This window comes from Xenopus laevis, chromosome 6S (genome assembly GCF_017654675.1).
Source record: "Xenopus laevis strain J_2021 chromosome 6S, Xenopus_laevis_v10.1, whole genome shotgun sequence".
Taxonomy (NCBI): Eukaryota; Metazoa; Chordata; class Amphibia; order Anura; family Pipidae; genus Xenopus; species Xenopus laevis.
In genome coordinates, this window is record NC_054382.1 from 70,416,063 (window position 1) to 70,443,443 (window position 27,381).

Sequence of the window (27,381 nt, forward strand, 5' to 3'; positions counted from 1 at the left end):
TAGAAAGGTATTTATTATTGGGTTTCTCCCAGTAGACAGCACTCCAGTTTCATTAAAACCGTCTTTATTGTATGTGGGACAGCAGCATGAAAATACAACGTTTCGAGTGGCACTCCACTCTTTGTCAAGCATAAAAACACACATCACCACCTGACCTTAAATACAATGTGTCACAGTGCCCCCTAGTGTCATCACATGTTTACATACCATACTTTTAATGATTAAAAATCAACAACTATCCATATGTATCCAAATAACTTCCAGTGGTACTTATCTTTCAATGTATCCATCAAATATCATATCACAAAATCACTGAAGATTATTGTAGTTACATCCCACTCCCAGGAAGAGAATACTAATGTCCATGTAATAACCTATAAATAAATAAATAAGATCAATTTCAAGTTCTTATTTAATTTTTCAAGTGCGAGCACCGCAAGATGGATCGTCGCCCTGTCTGAGTTAAATTGATCTTATTTATTTATAGGTTATGGACATTCGTATTCTCTTCCTGGGAGTGGGACGTAACTACAATAATCTTCAGTGATTTTGTGATATGATATTTGATGGATACACATTGTTAAATTGTCAATTGGATTTAGCAGTGTGATTGGGTCCATTAGGTTTGCGGCTCTAAGATCTTCGGGGATGATCAAGTGTGGCCATTAGGCTTGTTTCCTCTGCTCCACTAATATAATGGGGGGAGCTTAACCATGAGGGTCTTTTATTTGTGCACTTTTGTGTGTTTGCTCATATTATTACACCTGGGACAGAAATTTGACTTTATTCTTGTAAAGTTACACCTGCAACAGCTGCTACCTGCACATGAAACCTTGAACTGGTTGCTATTTAAAGCAATGAAGCACAGCATTGTGGCATTACCAACCAAAACCAAACTTTTCACAGAGGATAACAAATTGGAAATAAAAAAAAATTGGATCAATTTGAAATTTATGTGGCAGCAAACGTATGCTGCATAAAGCCTCTTTGAACTTCCAGCCAGGGGCTTCCGACATGTCAGGGAAGCTTGCTAGTAGAATCATGTCAGCCAATCAGAAATGTAAATGAATGAAGCATGTGCAGTAGCGATCAATGCCTGTGCTTCCTTCACTGCTTGTAACACCATTTTGATGTAGACAGGACCTTACGCAGCCAGGGTGTCAGTGATCTGCCTGGCTCAGGCACACAGAGACCTAAGGATCTATGCAGTCCTACCTTTCCAAGTAGATACTTTTTTTTTTTTTTTTTTTTTTTTTAACAGCAAACCAAATTTGCAATCAAAAAACTGAAGTTAGCTTCAAAACGTGTCCCAAAGAAACCATATAGGTACGTTGTTTGTTAAGGGATAAAGATAAAAACTTTAATGAATGTTTCAAGAAAGTTAATTGCGGAATCTTCAGACAAGATGATCTGAAACTACTAGTCCATGTTGCACAGAAGGCTTTGCTATTTTCTAATCCTCTCCCAATGTGCACTCCCATAAAACTAATCTCACTTGTAAACAAGCTTTTCACTTCAGGTTAGGAAATACAAGATCAGAGATAAATCACTGCAAAGAAGTGACAAACATTTTGAAATAATCACCATTCTTTCTACAAATTGGACTCATGCTTTGGAAGCTGTGTATCTGTTCCAGGCAAGCTGATCCCTTCAAGAGGAAGGAGAGGGGAGAAATAAAAACAGGCATTTGACACGACAGTCACGCTGGATTTCATTCTGTAATCTTATATTTGGAGCCTATCAGCACAGTAAAAGACTTCAAAGGAAGCCACATATCTGAAGAGGCATGTTAGAGGCTCAGAGCACAAAAACATGCACTGCATTTATCAAAGAAAAAGATGACAGTTTAACACTACGATGGCTCGGTGCATTGACATGAAGTTTAAAGTACAGACATATCTCCCCAGTTAGCAAAACTGTTTTTGATTGGGCATTCCATGGAAATCATAATGCACACAATATTAACTGGTTATTGAATGCCTAGTTGTTGGTAAAATACAATTCCCAAAACCCACAAGCAGCTGAATGAAGAGAATGGCAGCAAAAGTAGTTTGGCAAAATCTAAATGAGAGAGAAAGCATCTTAAAGTTAAAATTCAACACTGCTGAACAAAGCTTGAATGTATAAACAGTTACTGTACATATAAATCTTTCTTTAATAAATTGCAATGCAGTTACCTGTTGCAATGCAGTTACCTGTTTTGTTAGTATATTTAAAAAGATATAGCCACCATTTTCATATACTGTTTAGGTTTATATTTCCTAGACATAGGATTCTGCTGTTTGTATAGCAGCTTATGCACATGTATATGTCCATCAACTTATATCTAGTGGGTACTCGACCCTATCTGTTCTGATAACGGACATAACTAGGCACCTCTGTGTTTTGCAGCAAGTATTTAAGTGGTCACACATGGGCAGATTTAAGCTGCTGATTTGGCTCTCTCAGACAGATTCGCCAGCTTATCTGCCTTCGACAGGCCTACCAGACAAATATCTGGCGGAAAATAAGGCAAATGTCAATCAGCAGGTTTGATTTTTGGTTGCATCGAGGACTGAATCTATGCTTTGATGAGGTCCTTGATCTGATGTCCTGCACAACGGCAATAAGCTGATTATTGCCACTTGCCAACCGAACAGATCTTGAAATGTATGGCCATCTTTAGTCTAATGTTCGAATAACCCTTCTGACCACCAGTGACATCAGGGAGAAAATAACCGTAAATACACCTCTCTCAGTCTACTACCAGTTCTCACATCAATCTATAGTAAACAGTGTGTCAATCAAATGTAGTAGTTGAAGGAAGATGACTGCTCAGATATGCCGAATACAGTGTCGGACTGGCCCACCGGGATACCAGGAAAACTCCGGGTGGGCACAGGTGTCAGTGGGTCTTTTTGCTTCTAACTATGTGGCCAATTTCATGGTCATTCCTTATTTCTTTACGGGAAAAAATGCTTAATAATGGAACAATAGACTAAGTAAATATAAAAGACTAGGAGAATAAAGAGATTAAGTGAGGAGAGGAGGAATAATAGTTTGGAAAGTGGGCCCACGGTCTAATGTTATCTGGTGGGCCCCTGGCATCCCAGACCGACACTGGCCGAATAAGTGTTTTTGAGTGGATGTCTGCTCTAAAAGAAGCCTGTGCCTATATAAGTCATATGCAATATATAGCCATCACACTGGTACATTGCAAATCTTTAAAGTAGAACTCCAAATCTGATAAAAATACTCTGATGGGAATATCAGGTAACACATTATCCCCTAATATACCCATCAGCCCTACCTGTTTATTCAAAAAGTATGAATAAGTGCCATTTTTTATGCTGAAATCCAGCTTTTTAACAGTTCTTCTCTTTCTGCATCATTTGAAATCCTGGCAGGGAAGGAGGGACTAAACACTGATATTACAAATGGTAACAACTTCTCTACAGCTTACAGACAGCATGCAGGAACTACACAATGCATTGCACTATTCCTGATTGAAATAATGTGTGCAGGGAATTGTGGGGTTTGGAGGATGCATCGAATCCTAATTTGCATATGTAAATTAGGGGTGGGGGAGGGAAATCTCGTGACCTTTTTTTTCACAAAACAAGGAAGTAAAAAATGTTTTCCCCTTCCCACCCCTAATTTGCATATGCAAATTAGGGTTAAGATTCGGTTTGGTATTCAGCCGAATCTTTCGCAAAGGGTTCGGCCGAATCCAAAAAAGTGGATTCGGTGCATCCCTACTGCTGATACAAAGTAACCGTAGTCTGGCAGCTCAGCAAAGTAGTCAGATCAGCAGGAGAGCAGGGGGCGAGGCATAGGGAACTGTTCCAAACCATTAAAAATCATGAAAAGTCTGGATATTTTTTAATTGATGTATATTGCAAAATTGCTTTAAATTATGTTTACTTTAAAAAAAAAAAAAAAACCCTCAAGTTATGTTTTTGTGGAATTTCCCTTTAATAAACAAGGGAAAGTTGTGTTCACCACTAATTTAAAAAACATTAAGCAGGGTGCAATGAGGTTGTGACCACAAAATTCACATAGACAAATACAAGAGGTTGTCTGCACTCAACCGATTATCAATATATTAAGGACATTGAAACAATTTGTGCCTTAAACTGCTAAAAATGCCTTACCTTTAAAACAAAGCAGGGATTGTTTGTCCATTTATTACAATATATTTAAGATGGCCAACTACGTCAAAGTAATCCCCAGTATGGCCAGTCCTACACTCAACTTGCATCTGATTCATTAAGCATTCTATTGCTTCATTATGAATTTTATAAAGGGACTACGTTTTACCTGCAACTTACTTGCTCCAATGTTTTAAAAAACATTTAAGCGGAGGTGCAATGAGGCTGTGACCACAAAATTCATATAGACATATACAAGAGGTCCTCTGCACTCAACCCATTATCAATATATTAAAGGGCATGTAAAGGCAAAAAATAAAATCCTATTTTTACTTACTTTCTCCAATATACTTTAATTAAAAAAAAAAGTGTACTGTTTTTATAAGAAACCTGAATGTATGCAGTGAAATTCTCCCTTCATTTATTGCTGTGTATAGGAATTGTCAGACGGTCGCTAACTGCTCTGAAGGGAAACAATCATACTTATGAAAAGCAGGGGGAGCCCCACCTTAATTCCCAGCCATGCAGCTTTGTTTGTTTCCCTATAGAGCAGTCGGCGACTGTGTAGAGATTTGTATTGGATTTTATTTTTACCTTTACATCCCCTTTAAAACTCCAGCTGCAGGGACAAAGATCATGGAGTCAGATTTAAACAGATAAACTGGGATTCTATTTGGAGGATTATTTTGCGGCAGCCACTGGTTCTGCAGAGTTGGAAAGAGTTTGTATGAAACAATACAAAAACTATAAAATCCACATTTAATTACATGACAACACAGGACTGTGCAGTCTGTATAAACTGATTATTAATTAGTGTTGCTGTGCTGTTTTATGATGATCCCTAAGCAGCTCAGACCACACTGAGCATGTGCGTAGTCTTGGTCTTGTAAAGATGTTTAACAAAGTTACAAGATGTTCACCCCCTGGGCCAACTTTGAAAGCATAAATCATTTGTTTGATTAGGCTTCTGCTGCAGTAAGTTCATGTTTATATTTCGTATACAAAATACAGCATTTCTAGCCTTATTCTATTTTAGATTTTAGTTATTCTATTTTAGACATCAAAACATTTTGTGCATTAAGCTAGAGTCCTGCAGCGGGTCGAGTACCCATGGGTTACCCACAAAAAAAGCAAGCACCCTGCGGAATGAGGGTAGGATTTTCAGGTGCGGGTTTATATATTTAGGCTGGCCAACTACGTCAAAGTCATCCCCAGTATGGCCAGTCCTACACTCAACTTGCATCTGATTTATTAAGAATTGTAGTGCTTCATTATGCATTTTACAAAGGGACTAATTTTTACCTGCAACTTACTTGCTGCTTTCAAAGCAAAACTCCCAATCTTGGTTGTTGTAGCTCCCACTCTTTTCAGCTATTCGGGTGATCCCACTGGTGGCCAATAAAAGCGCAACCAAGTTTGGGAGTTTTACTTTGAAAGCAGCAAGTAAGTTGCAGATAAAACATAGTCCCTTTGTAAAATGCATAATGAAGCAATATAATTCTTAATGAATCAGATGCAAGTTGAGTGTATGACTGGCCATACGGGGGATTACTTTGATGTAGTTGGCCATCTTAAATATATTGCAACATAAGGACAAACAATCCGTGCACAAAATGTTTCAATGTCCCATATATATTGATAATGGGTTGAGTGCAGAGGACCTCTTGTATTTGTCTACATTGCAAATCTTCCCATCCTTTATGAGTGTTTTTTTACTGTATGTTCAGGGAAATCTAATTTGTATGAATTTTTTCATTTTAAGATTTAAGAAAGGGATTTTTCACAATTACTTGCATTCAGGTATGTGAAATCACAGGAAAGAGCAAAGGAGATGCTGGAAATTGTAGTTTACAATCCAAATCAGCTTTTTTAGACCAACATCTTTTTCTCTCTATTATTATCAAGGAGCTAGTTACTCCTCTCAATCTTTAGATTTCTTTTACAAATAACGTTTCACACTTCCATTTTTCTATTTGAAATCCTCTGTTGGTTTCTTATTACATAGAAATATGGCCATTTAAACTACAATTTGTTTCCCCCAAAAGGTTGCTGCAGTGGTTCTTTAAGAAATATTCTATAAATCAGCCAAGGAAAATGTTCTTTAGACATGTTTGCAGCATTCAATTCTCACTTCTACATCAGCACCAAACCAAAGCACCAAGTGTTGTATATACCATCATATTTCTTAGAATGACTTCCAAGGTTAGGCTGTCTTGTTTAGAAGTAAAGATAGGAAACTTTCTAAATTCTGCTACAATAGTAAAAATGCTGCACAAGATGTTGCACTGTCTAATATTTTTTATTTACAGCATATAGCACCAGAATCTAGGTGAGGTGAGGAGGTTGCCCATCTATCACTTCAACAACCCCTCTCCGTTTTAAAGCTATTACTGTCACTAACAATGGATGTACATTAAAGGAACAGTAACGTCAAAATATAAAAGTGTTTTAAAGTAATAAAAATATAATGCAGTGTTGCCCTGCACTGATAAAACTGGTGTGTTTGCTTAAGAAACACTACTATTGTTTATATAAATAAGCTGCTGTGTAGCAATGGGGGCAGCCATTCAAAGGAGAAAAAGCTCAAGTTACACAGCAGATAGAAGATAAGCTCTGTCTGTCTAATGGTGTTATCTGTTATCCATTCGTTAACCTGTGCCATATAGCCGTTTTTCAATTTCCGCCATTGCTCCATAGCAGCTTTTTTATATGAATTATAGTAGTGTTTCTGAAGCAAACAGATCAGTTTTACCAGTGTAGGGCAACAGTACATGATATTTTCATTACTTTAAAACACTTGCATTTTTTGGTGTTACTGTTCCTTTAAGTTATGCCTTTTGTTCTGTTTTACAGACTTCTATCATTCCTCTAAAGGTGCAAAGACGTGTATACAGTATTAAAGTTGTGCATGGCCTTCACCTGAAGGATCTTTAGAGGTCATAGATGATAAAGTGAACTGTAGAGTTGCTCGGATTTAACCAGTTACATCTTAAGTTACTACACTACTTTGATGGGTCATTCAGAGTTAAGGTTGCACAGTAGGAGAATTATAGTTCAGAAATGGTTAAATGCATTTTTATATATTCTGGGGATGGACCAAATCGCAGATGAGGTTCAGGATTTGGCCAAATCCTAGCATTTTTAGAATGATTCTGCTCAACCGAAGTGCCTGGTCAAACAGAAACTGAATCTTTCACAGCGGACTGAAAAAAAAAAGTTTCACAAAAGTGCATTCATTTCTACAGTTCGGTTACATTTACATACAGGGTTTGTCAGCTTCTGAGGCCATCTCCCCCTACTATCCATTATACTGATTAATACATAGACAAGTAATATTATTCATATGATGCAATGCACACAGGCCTGTTATATTCAAACACCTCAATTATAAATGCAAATCAATTAAAAGGAACACATGCCAGTACGGTACATGGGGGGCACATATTTTTGTACAAAAATCACTGTATTTTATCACATCATAACCGTACATTTGTTATAAAATTGCAACTGAAGAACTTGGTTCCGTATCATAGCCCTAGCCATGCAGTGCTGCATCATTTACAAGTTTAAAGTTAACAGTTAAATTGCTACCAACTTAAATCCTTTATCATTTTTTTTTTATTAAAAGCAATTTTTTAAATATTTTCATTTTTGCATGAAGATACATTTCTCCTCCCATAAACAGTGTGTGTGTGTTGTTTTGTGCATTAAAAACAAATAATTTGTTTTTCTAATTTCCAAGACTGTCCATCCCCAATGTAGAAGACTGTACAGGCATCACTGCAGTCAATTGCTTTATAAACATTATTATGCAGCTCAGTATCCGACAAATGCTTGCTTATGTCTCTATTTCCCTACCACACACACAGTCATACTACAATAGACTTCACCACTGCCGTTTACATGTGGTCAGCCTGCAGTGTCAATTCACCCTTAGGTTTCCAGATCCCCTTAAAAGGGGACCCGTCACCAAAAAAAAAAACAGGATTTTTGATACTCACCGTTAAATCTGTTTCTCTGTGGTCGATAGGGGGACACAGGGACTATGGGTTAAGCTCCACCCTCCAGGAGGCAGGACACTTATTCAAATGAAAAAAGGGGGCGTGCCAGTACTGCGGCTTAACCCCAGGCTAGAGCCAATGTATTCAGTTGGTACCAAAGACCTGCTAACCAAAGAACATAAGTAATGCTCATATAAATATATAAACGGCAGAACAGATAACTCAGGAAGAAATTCCACACAGACCAACATGGTCAAACTCGCATAGGGCGGGAAGCCCTGTGTCCCTCTATCGACCACAGAGAAACAGATTTAACGGTGAGTATCAAAAATCCTGTTTTCTCTGTTGTCTCAAGGGGGACACAGGGACTATGGGGACCTAACAAAGCAGTCCCAGAACAGCAGGGTGGGAGCGAGAGAAAATACACATTATTGCACCACAGAGTGCAACACCTTGCGGCCAAAAGCGGCTTCCGCAGAGGAAAACGTGTCAATTTTGTAAAATTTTGTGAAGGTGTGAACGGAGGACCAGGTAGCCACTCTGCAGATCTGGTCCAAAGAAGCCGAGTTGCGCCATGCCCAGGAGGCTCCCACCGACCTCGTGGAATGGGCTCGGACGCCCTCCGGCGGAGATTTACCTTTGGCTAGGTAAGCCTGACGAATGGTCTCCCGTAACCATCGAGCAATGGAGGTCTTGGATGCTGCCAGACCTCGGCGGGCCCCAGAGGGCAGTACGAAAAGATTTTGAGACAGTCGAAAATCCTTGGATCTCTGAATATACCAGCGGAGAGCCCGGACAACGTCCAGACCATGAAGTCTGCGTTCCTTGTCGTTCTTGGGATCCGGGCAGAGTGAGGGTAGAACGATCTCCTGATTTATGTGAAAGGATGAAACCACCTTAGGCAAAAAGGACGGTAAGGTGCGGAGCACCGCTTTGTCTTTGTGGAAGACGAGGAAGGCAGGATCGCAAGATAAGGCACCGAGTTCAGACACTCTCCGAGTTGATGATATTGCCACGAGGAAGACAACTTTCCAGGTAAGCCATTGTTCAGAGACAGTCCCGAGAGGTTCGAAGGGGGGATCCAAGAGAGCATCCAAAACAGTATTCAGGTCCCAGCCGGGGACTGGTGGACGGAATGGAGGACTGATGTGTGCTACACCCTGCAGAAAAGTGCGGACGGAATCATCCAGAGCCAAACGGTGTTGGAACAATACAGATAGAGCAGAAACTTGAACTTTCAAGGAACTGAGCTTCAGGCCCAACTGCAGACCCCGTTGGAGAAAAGACAGCACTCTAGGGATGTTACAGTCCGTGAAGGAAAAGGGGCTGGAGATGGGAATGGCGTTGTCGTTGCACCAAGTCCAATAGTTGCGCCAAACTCTGTGATAAGCTTTAGACGAAGTGGGCTTGCGGGACTGCAGCATAGTAGCAATGACATCCTCCGCTATTCCCTGTCGTTTCCAGATGGCCGCCTCAATAGCCAACCCGTCAAAACGAAGAGGCCCGGGTTGTGGTGGGAGATGGGACCCTGGCGGAGCAGATCGTGCCTGAGGGCTAAGCGAACGGGCGGTGCTATGGACATGTCCCGGAGATCCGAGAACCACGTTCTTCTGGGCCAGAATGGAGCTATGACAATGACTGTGACAGGGGACCGCTTGATCTTCTTTAGAACCCGCGGTAACATGGGAAGAGGCGGGAAGATGTAGGCCAGGTCGAACAGCCAACGTTGTGTCATGGCGTCGACTCCTGCAGCGAGAGGATCCCGGGAGCGGGCGAAGAAAGTGTTCACTTTGCGGTTGTTCCTGGAGGCCATCAGGTCGATTTGAGGATGCCCCCAACGACGAACGAGGTCCGCAAAGGCTTCCGGGTGAAGCTCCCATTCCCCTGGGTCCAGGAGATTGCGGCTGAGGAAGTCTGCCCTGGTGTTGTCGACTCCCGGGATGTGAATGGCGGACAGCCTTGCCGCATTGGATTCTGCCCAACTTAGAATTTGCTGAACTTCCGCTAGCGCTGCTCTGCTGCGGGTTCCTCCCTGACGGTTTATGTATGCGACTGTGGTGGAGTTGTCGCTTTGGACTCTTATCGCCTTGGCCTGGAGAAGAGAGGACCAGTGAAGGAGCGCCAACTTTACGGCGCGGAGTTCCAGGATGTTGATGGAGAGTTTGGACTCCGCGGGAGACCACAGACCTTGTGCGGATAGGGAGTTGAATGTTGCTCCCCACCCCAGGAGACTGGCGTCGGTCGTGAGAACCGTCCAATCCGGTGTGGCCCAGGATTGACCCCTGGAAAGATTGCTCGGCTTGAGCCACCACTGAAGAGACAGCTTGGTGGAGGGTAGAAGAGTCATCTTCTGAAGGAGAGATCCGCCCTTCCAGGCAGCTAGAATGTTGGCTTGAAGGGGGCGTAGGTGAAGTTGAGCAAAGGGTACCGCCTCTATGGTGGACACCATTGATCCCAGGACTTTCATGGCCAGATGAACAGTAGGAGACTGAAAGTGCAGTAGAAGTTTGGAAAGAGATCGTAGCTTCTCCTGTTTGTCGAGTGGGAGGAAGACACGTTGTGTCAGAGTATTGAACTCGAGACCCAGGAAGGTCATCTGATGACTGGGAACAAGGTTGGATTTCTTCCAGTTGATAGTCCAACCGAATTCTTGTAGAAGGACAATCGCTCGACGGAGATCCTCTTCGCTCCTCTCTGCTGTGCTGGCCTTGAGTAGCAGATCGTCCAGATAAGGGGTCACCGAAATCCCCTGAAGCCGCAATGCCGCAGCCGTCACCGCCATGAGTTTGGTGAACACCCTGGGGGCTGATGTGAGACCGAAGGGGAGCGCCACAAACTGGAAGTGACGATTCCTGAAGGCGAACCTCAGGAACAGATGATGAGGAGGCCAAATTGGGACGTGAAGGTAAGCATCCTTGATGTCTAGAGACATCAGAAATTCCCTCGACTCCATGCCTCGAATGACTGATCGCAGGGTTTCCATTTTGAAGCGAACTGAGCGGATGTACTTGTTGAGGAATTTCAGGTCCAGAACTGGCCTGAATGATCCGTCCTTCTTGGGAACTAGGAAGAGGTTGGAGTAGAAACCGGAGAAGGTCTCTGATGGGGGTACCGGGACGATCACCCCACTTTGCTCCATCTTGTTGATGCAATCCAGAAAGGCCTGGGCCTTGGTGCGACTGGTTGGAATTCTGGACATGAGGAATTTTCTTGGGGGAAGGGACGAAAAATCGAGATGATAACCCTCTGTGATGATCTCGTTGACCCAGGCGTCTGAGGAGTGTCGACTCCACACCTCCCGGAATTGCAGAAGTCTTCCCCCTATGGACTGCTGCGGTTCCGGAGGGGGTGGCCCGTCAGACTGATACGGGCTTGTCGGAGGAAGATTTGTTCTGGAATTTGGAATTCTTCCAAGTTGGGCGTCCCTTGTCAGAAGGTTTGGATCGAAAATTGGAGCGTCGAGGCGGACTGTATCTCCGTGAAGATCGAGCAGATTGGCCTCGAAAAAATTTTCTTTGACGAAAGGACTGAGTAGATCTAGCTTTAGCTTGTGGGAGGAATGTGCTCTTTCCCCCAGTGGCTTGGGAAATAATTTTCTCGAGTTCCTCACCGAATAGTCTCTGTCCCTTAAATGGTATAGAAGTTAGGGACTTCTTAGAACTGAGGTCAGCAGACCAATTCTTCAGCCAGAGGGTTCGCCTAGCGGCTACTGATAGAGCTGAAGTCCGTGCTGTGATCTGCGCGGTGTCTAGTGTGGTTTCGGACAGATAGGCCGATGCCTCAGCTATGGATTGAACAGATGAGACGAGGTCTACTCTAGGAACACCCTCCTGAATATCCGTAAGGAGGGAGTCAGCCCATGCTTGAATCGCTCTGGCTACCCAGGCCGACGCTAGAACTGGACGCAGGGTAGAACCGGCTGACGAGTAAACGGCTTTGAGAAAACCTTCGAGACGTCTGTCAGATGAGTCTTTGAATGCAGCCGCGTCTGTCACTGGAAGTGTAGTTGATTTTGACAAACGAGAGACAGGAGCATCGACTGTAGGGGGCATAGACCATTTGTCCACCAATTCCTTTGAGAAGGGGTAGGATTTGGAGAATTTACGAGTGGCTTGAAATTTTCGTTCCGGAAAATTCCACTCTTCTTGCATGATAGCTAAGAGCTGATCGTGAGATGGGAAACAAACCGAGGATTTGTGTTGTCTTTTGAACAAGCTGGAAGTTTGCGCCTGTTCCTTTGACTGAGAAACTTTTAATACCTCAGTAACACCTTTGATGATATATGTTCGATATCGTGTTGGACATCGTGGCCTTTAGCCTCATCCTCAAGTTCCTCTTCATCCTCCGACGACACCTCTGAGGGGAGAAGTTCGCCCTCTGAATGGGAGGAATCCCCTCCCACAGTTGAACCATCAGAGGGAGTGTGGGTCCCTGTGCGTGGTCTGGAAGGCTCTGGTCTCTTGTGTTTTCCGCTGGACTTATGCCCCAGTCTGGTCAAGGCTTTACCTAAATTATCTGCGAGGGCAGGTAGATTTTGCAGGGAGGCCAGAGACTGTGAGAGTTGCAGAGCCCACAGAGGAGCAGGGGGTTCTGAAGAGGGCCCGGCTGCGTTGTCTTGAGGAGTGTCGTCTCCTGATGGGGGACCCGATAGTTCTGTGTGAGGGAGGTGAGAGCCCCCTGAACCAGGTACAACAGAAGCTCCCTTGGAGCAAGATCTGCAAAGGGGTTCCCCCTGCCCCCCCTGGGATTTTGGATTGGCAATTCTTGCAGGCAAAATAGGTGATTTGTCCTGCTGTTGCTGGTGCTCTGCCCCCCCCCGCCCTGGGGAATAGTCCCCCAGACTTACCTTCTGCCATGAGCAGTGTCTGTGGTACCTGCTGAATAACTGGCTGTGTGCACTGGAGTAAAGCGGCTTTGTCCCCAAAAGATATAGGCTGCTGCAAGGGAAATGCGCTGCAAAACGGACTCTGTAGAGGCGCTAGATAGAATGATGCGCTCTATAGTTAACTAAAGGGAAAGAGAAGCGTGTTGAGGAGCGCAAAATGGCCGCCGCATTGGAAAGGGCGCGAGATGCGGCATGAGAGAGAGGCTTGGAACGCGGTTCCGCCCCCTCCTCACCCATGCGTTCCAGGGGAAGCGCGCTGAAGCGCTAATGGCGCCAAAAGTAAGGAGACACCTAAGCAGTACCCCTGGAGCAGCGTGTTCCTAGAAGATAAACCTTCCCCACATGCAGCACAACAGCCAGAGCAGTAACGGATTGGGTAGGGGGGAGAGCAACCACAGCGTGAGGTAAAAGTAGCCTTTATACTCACATGCAGCCACACTGTAAGGCCCTCTGCTCTCCCTCAAGGAGTGCAGGCATACCTAACCGAGTCTGTTATAGCCTATGGGCCAGGGAATGACTCCAGTGGGCCTCCCACGGAGGGGGTGTACTCAACAGATACAGGTAACCCTGATTGTGGTAGCACCCCTGTCTACTTGAAGCTTGAAAAACTTGGAGCTTGCAGGTTGTCCATCCTCCTAGTAAGCAGGACACTTAAAAACTGAATACATTGGCTCTAGCCTGGGGTTAAGCCGCAGTACTGGCACGCCCCCTTTTTTCATTTGAATAAGTGTCCTGCCTCCTGGAGGGTGGAGCTTAACCCATAGTCCCTGTGTCCCCCTTGAGACAACAGAGAAAAATGTATTAAAAAATCCTCTATTTTTTCACATTGGTCAAGCAAAATGAACTTTAATTACACTATATAAATTATTTGGATCTTGTTTCCTTCAGTCTGGGTATTCATAATGATAGCAAGCAGGCAGCAGCCATTTTGTGCACACTGTTATTAAGGCAAGCATGGCATCATCTCAGAATCTTGTTTGTGCACTAGAATGGTGGACCCGATGTCCATCCCCATGCCCTGGCTACACAATTAAATGGTGAAGAGAACGGGGGAATGTGAGGAGAGCAGTGACATCTAGGAAGTGCTGAATGGAAAGTGAAAGTAATTGTCTGCCCGCCTCTATGCCTAAGGCATAGAGGAGGGCAGACAATATTTGATTGGCAGCTATGAATGCTTTAATAAAAAATTGAAATTTGATAAGGACTTTTATTATACAGATTTTTGTGTCTGGGTGACAGGTCCACTTTAAGCCGTTTCTGCGTATTCTGGTACACTGCTACCATTTGCAACTCTGTACCCTGTTCCCTACACCTCTGTTAAGGCTACAACAACTCTTTCAGTGCTGAGTGATGCAGCTGAAAAGTACAAGAAAGAACAAAATCTATGGGAAACATTTAGCTGCAGTTCTACATATTGCTCTACTTTCAACAGAGGAAGATAAAAATACTGGCATGTTAAGTTATCTAACCTATCCCAACTCCATAGCAGATCAATAGTCATGCATGCTTTTCTACACTATTCTGCAAAACTCATTAGTATTCACAAGTTTCAAGGATTTCAAATAATTTGGACCTATCCAAAGACAACGAGCATAACTGAAGTTTCTTCATTAGTATTGTTTTGGAATTAGTCAGGAAAAAAAGATATACAAAAAAAGTCAATGTGAAAAACCAGGGAAGGGTATAATATTAACGACAAATACCTTGTTAAAAATTCAACAACTGCATCTCCTAAGAACTCAAGACGTTCGCTGTGGTTTATCCTGCAGAGCAAAACACACAATTAGCCTTTATTGTAGCTCAAAAGAAGATAGTAAAAAGTGTCAGTCTCTCTACTAACGTACAGTACCCATGTGCATCTGATTTTAAAATGTTCAACTCTTTGCTTTCCTGTAAAGTGCTAAACAATGCAGGTGTAGGAAAAAATCCTGCTGGCGCCAACAGCAGCATTCAATACATTTTCTAAAAATGGTGCTTAAAAGTGCATTTCTTAGGTCAGATATTGGAACAAAGAGAATATCACATTGATTGTCAAGCTGTGGGTATGTAGGAGATTGGAATTAGTGCAGTTCACAGCATGACTTTTTATTGATCCATTATAAAAACAGTGGCGTATATCAGGGACAGCAGCAAAGAGCCCGCTTTTAACTGACAAACTGAAACCATTGTAAAATATTATATTATATTGCGAATCCAGTGAAGGAGAATAACCCTACAGATGAATAAACGAAACCATGTTTTATTAAAACGGTGTCTGCAACCCACCTGCATAACAAAGTTGCTTGACATCCCTGCAGTAGCACAGCTGAGTGAGCAGTACCAACACAATGTTCTACACATGTTGGCAGGTGAAGAGGGATTTAAAGAGGACATGTTGTATAAACAATCCATTTTGTATATTTGCTTTATGGGAGTCATACAGAAAACATCTTCTCTTAAAGGGATACTGCCATGGGAAAAAGATTTTTTTCAAAATGAATCAGTTAATAGTGCTGCTCCAGCAGAATTCTGTACTGAAATCCATTTCTCAAAAGAGCAAACAGATTTTTTTATATTCAATTTTGAAATCCGACATGGGGCTAGACATTTTGTCAATTTCAGAGCACAAGTCATATGACTTGTGCTCTGATAAACTTCAGTCACTCTTTACTGCTGTACTGCAAGTTAAGCTGGCCATAGACGCAAAGATCCGATCGTACGAATCGTGGATTCGTACGATTTTCGGACCATGTGTGGAGAGTCCCGACATTTTTCGTCCGTCGGAGATCGGTCGTTTGGTCGATCGGACAGGTTAGAAAATTTCTGTCGCCTGCCGATAATATCTCTGCATGTATTGCCGATCGTACGATTTTCAGAGGGAGACTGTCACTAGTGTTGTCAGACATAAGTATCGTACGATTGCTGTCAGGGGCAGAACATTGGGTGATCTGTTCTTATTTGATCGGAATGGTAAAGACTTTGATCTGAATGGTTAGTGGAGGGTCGGGAGATGGGAAAGTCCGATCGTACGTTGATTCGTACGATCCGATCTTTGCGTCTATGGCCAGCTTGGGAGTAATATCACCCCCTCCCTCCCCCCCCCCCCCAGCAGCCAAATAAAAGAACAATGGGAAGGTAACCAGATAACAGCTCCCTAACACAAGATAACATCTGCCTGGTAGATCTAAGAACAGCACTCAATAGTAAAAACCCATGTATCACTGAGACGCATTCAGTTACATTGAGTAGGAGAAACAGCAGCCTGCCAGAAAGCATTTCTCTCCTAAAGTGCAGGCACAAGTCACATGACCAGGGGCAGCTGGGAAATTGGCAAAATGTCTAGCCCCATGTCCGATTTCAAAATTGAATATAAAAAAAATCAGTTTGCTCTTTTGAGAAATGGATTTCAGTGCAGAATTCTGCTGGAGTAGCACTATTAACTGATTCATTTTGAAAAAAAAAATGTTTTCCCATGACAGTATCCCTTTAAATACTTTTCACAGGGCATAAAAGGCATAAAACAGACACATAATACATTATTATTGTTCTTCATTGGGGAGTTCTAACAACCCCTCAATGGCTAGAAATGATTTGTTACAAAATTATTTTCGATTATACATTTATGCAATTTAGGAGACATAGTTGGCCATTTGGTCCTAGCCATTCCATGCAGAGATACAGCATCTTTTAAAGTAGATGTTACTTTACCTTGAAGGTGTTGGATCCTCTTGTCCCAGACGTGACATAATATTTATCAGGGTATTTATTCCTGTAACCATAAAAAAGATTGTGTAAGAAATTATATATATATATATATATATATATATATATATATATATATATATATATATATATATATATATATATATATATATATATATATATATATATATATATATATATTTATACCAGTAATTAGTCTGTAAAGAATTCAGAGAGAAAAACATGGAGTATGCCTTTAATCAAAAGTACTGAGCAGCCAGCAAATATAGAAATATAAGAGCATTCTCTCATCGAGTGCTTGTAAAAACTCCATGGGTCGGGATTTATGCTGCAACTCTGCTCAATTAGATTAAATAACACGAAGAACAATTATATCTGCTTAATAACATTATTTTATACAACACAAAAAAAGGTATAAATGACTTGGCTACAATTTTGTTTAAACAAGGGCAACACACAAGTTGCAATTACTGCTTGGCCAAATTTGTTAACAAATAATTAAATAATCAATGTACTCACTTTCCTTTTCAGCATTGCCATTAAGTGCCATAAAGAAGTGAGGAAGAATTCACAAGATAAATAAAAATCCTAAGGCTAAAACAACCTAATGGATATAAACTTTCATTGCACAATCCCTAACTACATGGATGAAAGCAAGCTAACCATGATTTTCAATGCAATATCAAATCTATGATTTTTTAGAGCCAGCTTCTTAAAGTCAAATGAACATCAAAAAAAATGAAGAGTTCAAACAGATTTATATATCCTGTGCTGCAGTAAGCCTCTGTATAATAGATTCTTTTGAACAAGAACCCTAAAATTTGGTTTTAAAAGGACACGATCATCAAAAAAAGAATGATTTTATTTGTGCCTGTAAAACCACTAATATTTGAGTATGGCAGTGCATGCTGTAAAATGTTGAATTCAGAAGCATAAAACAATACAGCTTTTTTCTGTTATCTTTATATTTTTATTAAATAATATTTCCCGGCAGTCATGTTAATTGTGGTAACACCTGTAGAAAATAAAACTGATTTCACACCCAGATTGTAGAATCTGAATCACTGACCGGTAAGCACAAGCATGTCAGTGCCACATTTTCAGTTTCCTCACTGTTTAATGCAGTGCAATGCAATCTAGAAAGGCAACTTTTTATTTCGTGTGACAAAGCTGAACGAGGTCATAAATTCAAAAAGCTATTAAAGAACGTACCTTACCTCTTGAACATTACACAAGGTTTTTAAACATACACATTTTATTTTATTTATTTTTAACAACAACATCCCCTAAAGCCTGACATCTCATCTTATTTGCATAAATGCATATTAATAAAACAGAGACCGCCTATAGAACAGCAACTGTACTGGTAAATGGTATGAAAGTAAAGTACGAAGAATGGCTGGCCACTTTAAGACTGTTCACACTATAGAAGAGACCCTTAAAGGACAATAAAAAGGGGTGGTCATATGTTAAGAGCCAACCAGAGGAAATAGAGATACACCACCACACGCCCATGGTATGCACTGTTCCTTTAAAGTAGGGACTCCTCGGGAACACTGAAATGAGTAATCCCCCAAATGACAGTACCTGCACCTGTCACAGCCAGAACATTTATATATATTACATTATTGAGCATGGTGTAAAGCATACCCTTTTTACGCATGTGCATGTAATGCACTTTTCTGTCTCCATACTTCGGTTGCCTGATACCACAATTCGAGAGGGAGTTTCGGGCATGGTCTGGGTTCATCCCAAAGTTTAAATGATGGCTTGGATGAGTCATTGCAAGCTGAAAAAAAAATTTCACAAACGATAAGAAACTAACTTTCAAGGTTGCGATTTCATGATGATTTGTGCCACTCTTCAAAAAGTGTGAACACATGATTTGTGAAAAACCGCAACAGTTTTGTGTACAAGTATACAAAAAAGTGGGCAGAAAGGTAAGCACTAAAACAAAGTGGATAACGAAAGGGAGACAAAATTGAGGAATCCAGTAGAACCCATATTTAACGATTTTCAGGGGACCAGGACAAAACTATGTAAAATTTAGGAAAATGTAAAATCAGGCAAATTTGTTAAAGCAACTTTTTCTTTAAGTACTGAAATGAGTTAAGCACAGGAGTCCGTTTTACTTTGAAATACAATATTTACTGGTTAATAACAAGGGTTAAACTTTGCAACATTCATTGTACATTAGGGGGGGGTATGTGCAAGACCACTGTCAGTTACATACACAACCTAAACCAATAAGTTATCTGTGCATGACTATTGGAATTGATTATTTATAGGCAGAACCATGCTGAAATATACATCTGGTTAGTATGTTAAACCTCATATTTCACCAATACTAACAGTCACAGAGGACAAACAGCAATCAGGACAACATTTTTATGTAAAATTTTGGGAAAATATTACTTAAATTCAGGGAAATGCACCCATTGGATTGCATTATAAATCGGTGGGACCACAACTAAAAAATTCAAATGTGGGAAAACTTAAAATCAGGGTGCATAAAATTGAGGTTTTTAAGTACCCTTTAGGTACTTTTGAAGCAGAAGAGGGGGGGGGGGGAAAGGGACTGTGAGAAAACTGTCAAAGGAAGAGATGAATAATAATAATAACGAATAGGACACTACTAACTGCTCTTAAAGATTAGGCTTGAATTCTTTTAAACACACAATGATTATTTACTACCCTGCTGCGAGAATCAATTATTTCAAAGTAGGGTTTATCTGCAGGTTAGAGTTCATTGAAGAACGTATACTATCCCACGTATGCTAATATCTACCTGGGGTGGTGGGAGCATAATTTTGTATTTAATGAGACTCTCGCAGAATTCACAGAAAACATCATACTATGGTTACGCTATATAGACGATATAGTGGTAATATGGTCGGGCTCCCCAGAGAAATTTCATAGGTTTATTGAGGTGTTAAATAGTAATAACATAAATTTAAAAATTACGGCTGAAATCAATAAAGACGTAATTAATTTTCTTGACATCAGAATCTATAGAGACACCAACAACAATATCCAAACCTCGGTATTCAGAAAGGAAACTGCAACTAATAATCTCCTACACGCTCAAAGCCAGCATCCCACACGCCTCATTCGAGGCATTCCGACAGGACAGTATTTACGGGTTAGAAGGCTATGTAGTACTTTGTCTGATTTTAAAGTTGAAGCAGACAAATTGTACCAAAGATTTAAATTAAGGGGGTATAGTCATAACTCCCTCAAAAAAGCTTACAAAAGAGCGCTCACTTCAGATAGAAGTCATCTCCTGATTCCTAGAAAATTGACAGCGAATAATCAACCTTCTACCATCAGTGAGGGTCAAAAAGTAATAAGGTTCATTGGGAACTACAGTTCAGAACATAAGGAAATTCGTCAGATTTTATGCAAACATTGGCACATTCTAGAGCAGGACAAAGATATATCAGAAGTCATTGGGAGTAATCCCACAATTACTTTTAGGCGCAGCAAAAATCTACGTGACCAATTGGTACACAGCCATCTTAGCAGTGAGGCTAAACCAACATGGTTAGATAATAAAACAAAAGGTTGCCACAAATGTGGCAGCTGTCAGGCCTGTCCCTTCATAGAAAAAGCGTTGACATGCCTTGGAAGATCGGATATCCCTATCTACACTCTAAAGTATTTCATGAATTGTAAAACATCAGGAGTGATATATTTGATGAATTGCAGATGTGGGAAACGCTATGTGGGCAAAACAAAACGGGAATTTAGGAGAAGGATCCTTGAGCATGTTGGAGATGTCAAGCATAGGAGGAATACATCGGTAGCAAGACACATTAATGAAATACACAATGGCGATACTGAGATGTTAAGATTCACAGCAGTTGATCACATTAAACCTACAATGCGAGTAGGCGACATTGACAGGAAACTACTACAGCGCGAAGCTCAATGGATTTATTGGTTGAACACCAGAGTACCGCATGGCCTTAATGAGGGCTTCACCTTCTCTCCATTTCTATAATTGTTTTTTAAAAAAATTTTTAAAAATTTTTTTTCTCTTTTCATACAAATAACACACTAAGAATCAAATGAGGAAACTATTTATATGTAATGTTTGTTTAATATAGTGTAGTAGTGTAGCGATCTCTAGCTTTCCATTACCCATAGTATAAGTGTCTCATAATATGGGGCGTTTGCTCTTCCCTGCAGAGAATTAAACTATACCGAGTACTGGTTGCCAACGCTCTGCACCATAGCAACCGGTCACCAACTTTATACACCATAGTAACGGTGGTGATATAAGGTGTATATGCGCAGGATATGAGAGCATAATTACTAGGTGCAATTCATACTAACCATCAAGGACAATGGGAACAGTTCAGACAATCTGACAAACTTTAATTTGTGGCATGCGCACCATCCACTGATTATTTATTTGTTATTTATTTTTTCTAACAGCGCAAGCTCATAAAATAGAATCAATCACCTGAAGGACGATATGAGTTGCGCATCCTGAGCCAAGTATGGGCAGCGCATGCGCAATATACGTATTGAGGAGCCAAGTGTGGGCAGCGCATGCGCATTGGATACATGGAAGCGCCTGAGAGTACTCTCGGCAGGCGCAACCGGAAGTGACGTCATTCGGAAGCGCCTTGTTAGACGGACGGCTAGAATCGCCTATTTAAACTGCATTTTGGCACACACCCGGCACTTATGCCCCTGAGGAAGCCGCGCAAACGGCGAAACGCGTCGGGCTTGTGGCATAGGTGGACGGTGGGCGATTAGCTCCCACTTGCTCCCCACGTAGCTAGGTAGGAATTATTGGCTTGGGGAACTTTTGGAAGGGAGGGTTCTGGGATTGCGACTGGCATCCATTACTTTGACTGCTTGCAAGTAGCACGCTGTCAATTAAGACAGTTACAATTGTGCTATACACCGTTCTACCTATAGCCTGGTTTTTAATATGGTTTTAGGGACACTTCTCCCAGACTTCCTTACTGTCACAAGGGAGCCTTGTTGTTTTGATTTAGTTTTTTGGTGGTGTGCATTATGGTTTTAATATATTTATTAAAAGTTATGTTTTAGCCAGTGACTCTCGTTAACACTATCTGAACTGGTTAGCTTTTAGTCGACAGGGCTTTTAAGGCTGTGTGTCTGGCCCAGCTGACTATACCTTAATTGAGATTGATACACAATGATTATTTATCCAATTAAAACATAAGAAAAGAAAAAGAACCTTGTTTTTAGTTTGATGTTTTTAATTTGCCACACCCGCTTAACTCTCAGTGGTGATTGTGTGAAATCTCCAAAGACCGGCTTGTCATCTCCACTTATTGGTTTATCACTTCTCAATAAATCTATGATTTCTTATCTTTAAGACTCAATTATTAAAATGAATTGTTACACCATCACATATGTGCCAATCAATAGCTATAATAAATGAATGTGATTATTTATAAAGTGCAAGAGCTTTCTGTGTAATTGGATTAATAATGAATTCATTAGTATGAAAATAAATTAACTTTACAGTCAATTATTCCACTCCAAACTTAGTCCATTCTATTGTGAATTTCTTAATTCCAAAATTAATTCAGTGCTCCACAACAATCAAAACGGTATTACTTCAGTGTACAATAATCAATTCTTAATAATGATTAATTGAATCCTAAAATGGACTTCTAAAGTGCCAGTGCTTCCAAATTATTGTTATCAATCCAAACCCATTTTTAACCAACAAAATTCATAAATTAATAAAGTGACCCGTGCCAATAAGTTAGTATGAATGAATTAAAAACCGGTCTATTGAGTTCATATATTTAGCCACAAAATTAGAAATAGGTAGGCGGAGTTGCTCCCATAGCATCGAACTCAGTTTTTTCTAATCCCTGGGAGCACCACAAAGCGGGAGAAAGGCAGCGGCTGGAGGGCTGCGGTCTCAAAATGTAATCTTTCCAATCTTAGATGGAAGAGGCTAAAATATCCTATAAAACCGCAAACCGCCCAGTCCTTGGAAAAGAAAATAGAATTAGAGATGGTAAGAGAAAAGGGTGTGCGCTAAAAATTGCTTTAGCAAAATCCGATCACTCTCCAAGGAGTGTATTTTTTAAAATCAAGTAGAGAGTCAATTTGCCCTCCAGTGCTCTACAAAAGACAAAACATCTAAATGTAACTGCCACGGGTGCCCTCAACACTATATATGCATATGATTACTTAAACTATTTGGTATGTAGAGGCATTAAAATATTAAATGTGCATTACAATTTAAATTGATGACACTTATTGTCGGTGCCAGCAAACACACTTTAGAACGAATGCTTAACTAAAGAAGTAGCTGGAAATTTTGTACATTACGTTTCGGGCTTCTGTACCAGCCCATGGCAACCATAACCCTTTAGCATCAGAAGATCTGTGCCTCCAAAGATGCCCATGTAGCTCTTTGTCTTCTTTTCTGCTGATTCACTGCAAATGCTCTTTGTTGCTATAATTTAGAGAGCTTAGGGGCCGACGAACAAGATGCTAAATATATATAACATAAATGTCACAATACAAGTCGGAGGCTGATTATTAAACAATCATTGGTACATGACCACTCAGAAACCAGCACAATTAGCATCACAATTTAAAAAGCATCATCTTCATCATAGGCCAGGCAAATCTCATTTTCTGCTTGATGATTTGCAACGACCCCTAAGCTTAGCTTCTCAAATTGCTCAAAGCACACTTAGCATCTGCATGTTGCAGACACTGCTAACACAATCCAAGATGGAAAACTCCAGTAACTTTGAAGGATTAGATCATTAATACTATAGAGATGCTGAACCTTTAGGCTGGTTCAATATATCAAATATGGCATTTCTAGCCATTAATTTTTATGGTTTAGTTCTTTAAGCAATCAAGAACCTCTTGACAAGGTAAATGATTATCTCCTAGTACATAACAGTTTATTCTGTTTTCTTTTTTAAGGACTGTGTATTAACATAGAGTGTTATTACTGCTCTGAAGTAACTGCTAATCATATGTCAATCAGGCAAGTAAGTCACACTGACAGATTAGAAATGGGGAAAGCTGGGTCTTCACAATCATATATGGTCTTATGAGCTCTATGTATAGGACAAGAACACTTCATCTGCTTATTGATGTAAATACATAAAACTCTAAAAATAAATATGATAAAACACATTGTGCCACTTACACATGGTAGGGAACATGACTGTTTCAATTTTTCCAATGGCAAATTGCTTCCAATCTGTCAAACTGGGAACCAATTACACTGCCAGAGATCTCCCTAATTATAGTGCTCTCACCACTGCCAAATAATATGAAAGGAGGAAGCTAGAAGTGCAGTATCGTGTATGGTTTGTATGAAGCACTGGCTCCATATAAAGGTCCAAATCTTGTTTCCCTAATTAGTTAGGATAGAAGGAAGATAGAAGGCAAGTGCATGGTATATGAATTGTGTCCCCTTCAGTTTCCCATAAAAGTCATCGGCTCGTCAAGGGCTAGTGATAGTAAAATGTAGGGTCTTAGCACTTAAATCTTCCCTGCTGCACCATAAATTAAACAAAAATGCTTAAACTAAGCAGTATTTTTAATATTTGATGTTTGGTAGATGGCAAAATTCAATAACAATTGCATCTTTGAGATAATCGCTCTTCTAAGCTGCCTACATCCATGTAGTTCCACTGATATTTCACTACTGACTTCACTACCATTCAGTGTTTAAAACACACACACTACCTAATCGTATTTTAAACTGGCAGTGGTGTTGAATGAAATCTAAAGCAGAGTATCACACCTTTTTCAGTGCCAAAAGCAGTTAATGGTATATTTTTCCAAAACAAACTGAGCGAGAAACACTATAAATTGGAATCGAAGAAGTGATAAATATTAAAAACAGTTTAAAAAAAAAAATGCTTTTGTTGTTTTTTAAGGGCAACTAAAATCAGAAATCAAATTCAAACTACAGCTCCAGTTTTCAGACATAATATAATTAATCTAGATCATAGTTATGACGTTCTTGTCAAAAGAATGAAAAATGTACTGCTAGCTAGCATGGAAGGGAGCTATACATTATGTTGTCTGGAAAATGAAACACATTGAGCTGCAACACTACTTACTACTTATTTTTGCTAAAAGTTAAAGCACATACTGCATTACGTGCAACAGGTGATAAGACAGCCAAGCAGAAAGTAACATTGAGTGTCTTAGTTCTAATGTTCTAATGTTCCCTTCATTGATAATAATGTACTACATGCAGTGTCTATTACTAATGCACATGTACTTCCAATCTTTCAGAGCAAGAAGTACTTAAGACTGCAAATCCTCTAAGGCGAGAACCTGCTTCTCATTATTTGTTACTTATCAGACTCATTCATCCTTTATTACCAAATCCCTAGCATCAAATGCATAAAATCTACAGTTAGAAGCCTTTCTGTAGAACAAATCCAAAGCGAACAGGTTAATGTGATTAATAATTAGCCTTGTACGAGATTGGATCTGTTCACGTGCAATTAGTAGACTTGACAAGATAAATGTACTAACCATAGTAGCTATAGTTATAAATGAAAAAGTATGCTACTGCCTTAACCCATTGGTTTTAAAATTATAAAATACTTTTGCCATTATACAGAGCCTTTGCAATGCCACAGATAATGTCAACCCTATAGAAAACATGAGAGAAGTTGCAGTTGTGTTAATAGCATATTGATGTAAAAAGAGCTAAGTGGGTTTTGCCGTGAAATTGCTCTTGCTACCCTGCTAGTAAAGAATATATATGGATCTAGTCAAACAATAGTAATAATACTGCTATCAATTCTCCTTTGTACCAAATTTGCCAGTAAAACACAAAATGGGTAGAAAGTCTAGCAATAAAACTGGATGGAAATGCCAGCTATGTTGCATGGTTTTCAATTCCCCAGGACTGTTTGCTTTACTAAATTTATGTTTGTGAGTACAGGTATGGAATCAGTTATCCGTTAACCAGAAAGTTCAGAATTACAGAAAGGCTGTTTTACATAGACTCCATTTAATCCAAATTATCCAAATTTTAAAAATGTTCCCTGTAATAATAAAACTAACATTTACTTGATCCAAACTAAGTTATAATGAATCCTTATTGAAAGCAAAACCAGTCTATTGGGTTTATTTGTCTACATGACTTTTTAGCAAACTTAAAGGGAAACGGTCATTGGATATTTTTTATTTTTTTTCAAAATGCACCAGTTAATAGTGCTGCTCCAGCAGAATTTGCACTGAAATTAGTTTCTCAAAAGAGCAAACATATTTTCATTTTGAAATCTGACATGGGGCTAAAGGTATTGTCAGTTTTCCAGCTGCCCCCAGTCATGTGACTTGTTCTCTGATAAATTTCAGTCACTCTTTACTGCAAGTTGGAGTGATGTCACCCCCTTCCGCCCTCCCCCCAGCAGCCTAACAACAGAACAATGGAAAGGTAACCAGATAGCAGCTCCCTAACATATGATAACAGCTCCCTAGTAGATCTAAGAACATCTCTCAATAGTAAAATCCATGTCCCACTGCGACACATTCAGTTACATTGAGTAGGAGAAACAACAGCCTGCCAGAAAGCAGTTCCATAGTGCAGCACTGGCTCTTTCTGAAAGCACATGACCAGGCAAAATGACCTGAGATGACTGCCTACACACCAATATTACAATGAAAAAAAAAACTACACTTGCTGGTTCAGGAATTAATTTTTATATGGTAGAGTGAATTATTTGCAGTGTATAATGTGTAATTTATAAATAAAAACTACATCGTAAAAATCATGACAGAATCCCTTTAAGGTTAGAAGATGCAAATTCCAAAAACCTTAGGTCCCGAGCATTCTGGATAACAGGTCCCATACATGTATTTGGAAAAACAACATGTTTTGGCATTGCAAACTAAAGCATTTGTAGTGCAATGCTTTGAAAATTCACATATGCGTTGCTATAGTTTTTCTTTATCTTTACAAGTTAGGAATCTCAAATCAAGGTCCCAAGTTCCCATTTTAGTATTGGTATAATTGAAGGAAATATAGCTTGCAAGCTCTGTTGTGTTTTCATGCCTGCTAAAGGTATTTAGAGTCATATATCCTGTTTCCCTGGAAATGCCCTAAGGAGAGAGAACACAAAATGGAGAACACAAAATGCTGAAAAATCAGATGGCAGCTGGTATGCATGTCCCCAAAGAACCCACATCCCCAATTTGGCAAGTTAAATCCAATAAGCAAATGAAAGGTCACTCAAACTTCTTAGAAGATTCCCAGTGCTTTCACTCTGAAGCAACTGCAGCTCACTCCCAAATCTTTACGACAGCAGCTCGTAGCCAGACCTTGCTACTAGGGAACTTGCCTCCTTGTGAATAACTTTCCTCAACATTCCAGCGACAATCCTTTTGTCAAACACCCAGTTGCATGCAGTGTAACTGATATCCCCAACTTTCTCCCAGTACAGGGCAGCTGAGCAGACCCTCCTTTTCACAGCCTTCTGTGTTGCATCATAGAGGATTCTGGGAGAGATATACTTTCCATATATGATTTTTCCAACTAGGCTACACCTTACAGAGCAAAAGGGGCTTGGGGAGAACACTGTACTACCAATTTTGTTTTTTATCTAGCTTGCTGTATAATATGTTACTTTTGGTCATTTATATATTTAACTCAAATTCTCAAGTATCC

General features: G+C 40.3%; 1 protein-coding gene across 3 annotated transcripts in view; it reads right to left on the reverse strand.

The window, feature by feature from the left end:
* The window catches only part of drosha.S (drosha ribonuclease type III S homeolog), a 144,727-nt gene that overhangs the window by 43,796 nt on the left and 73,550 nt on the right, over positions 1–27,381 (reverse strand). For all 3 annotated transcript variants that reach the window (XM_041567651.1, XM_041567650.1, XM_041567652.1), the window contains 3 exons: positions 18,369–18,507; positions 16,704–16,764; positions 14,720–14,779 (listed from right to left, as the gene is read on the reverse strand). In XM_041567651.1, the coding sequence (XP_041423585.1) occupies positions 14,720–14,779; positions 16,704–16,764; positions 18,369–18,507 (260 nt within the window). The remainder of the gene's footprint in view (positions 1–14,719; positions 14,780–16,703; positions 16,765–18,368; positions 18,508–27,381) is intronic.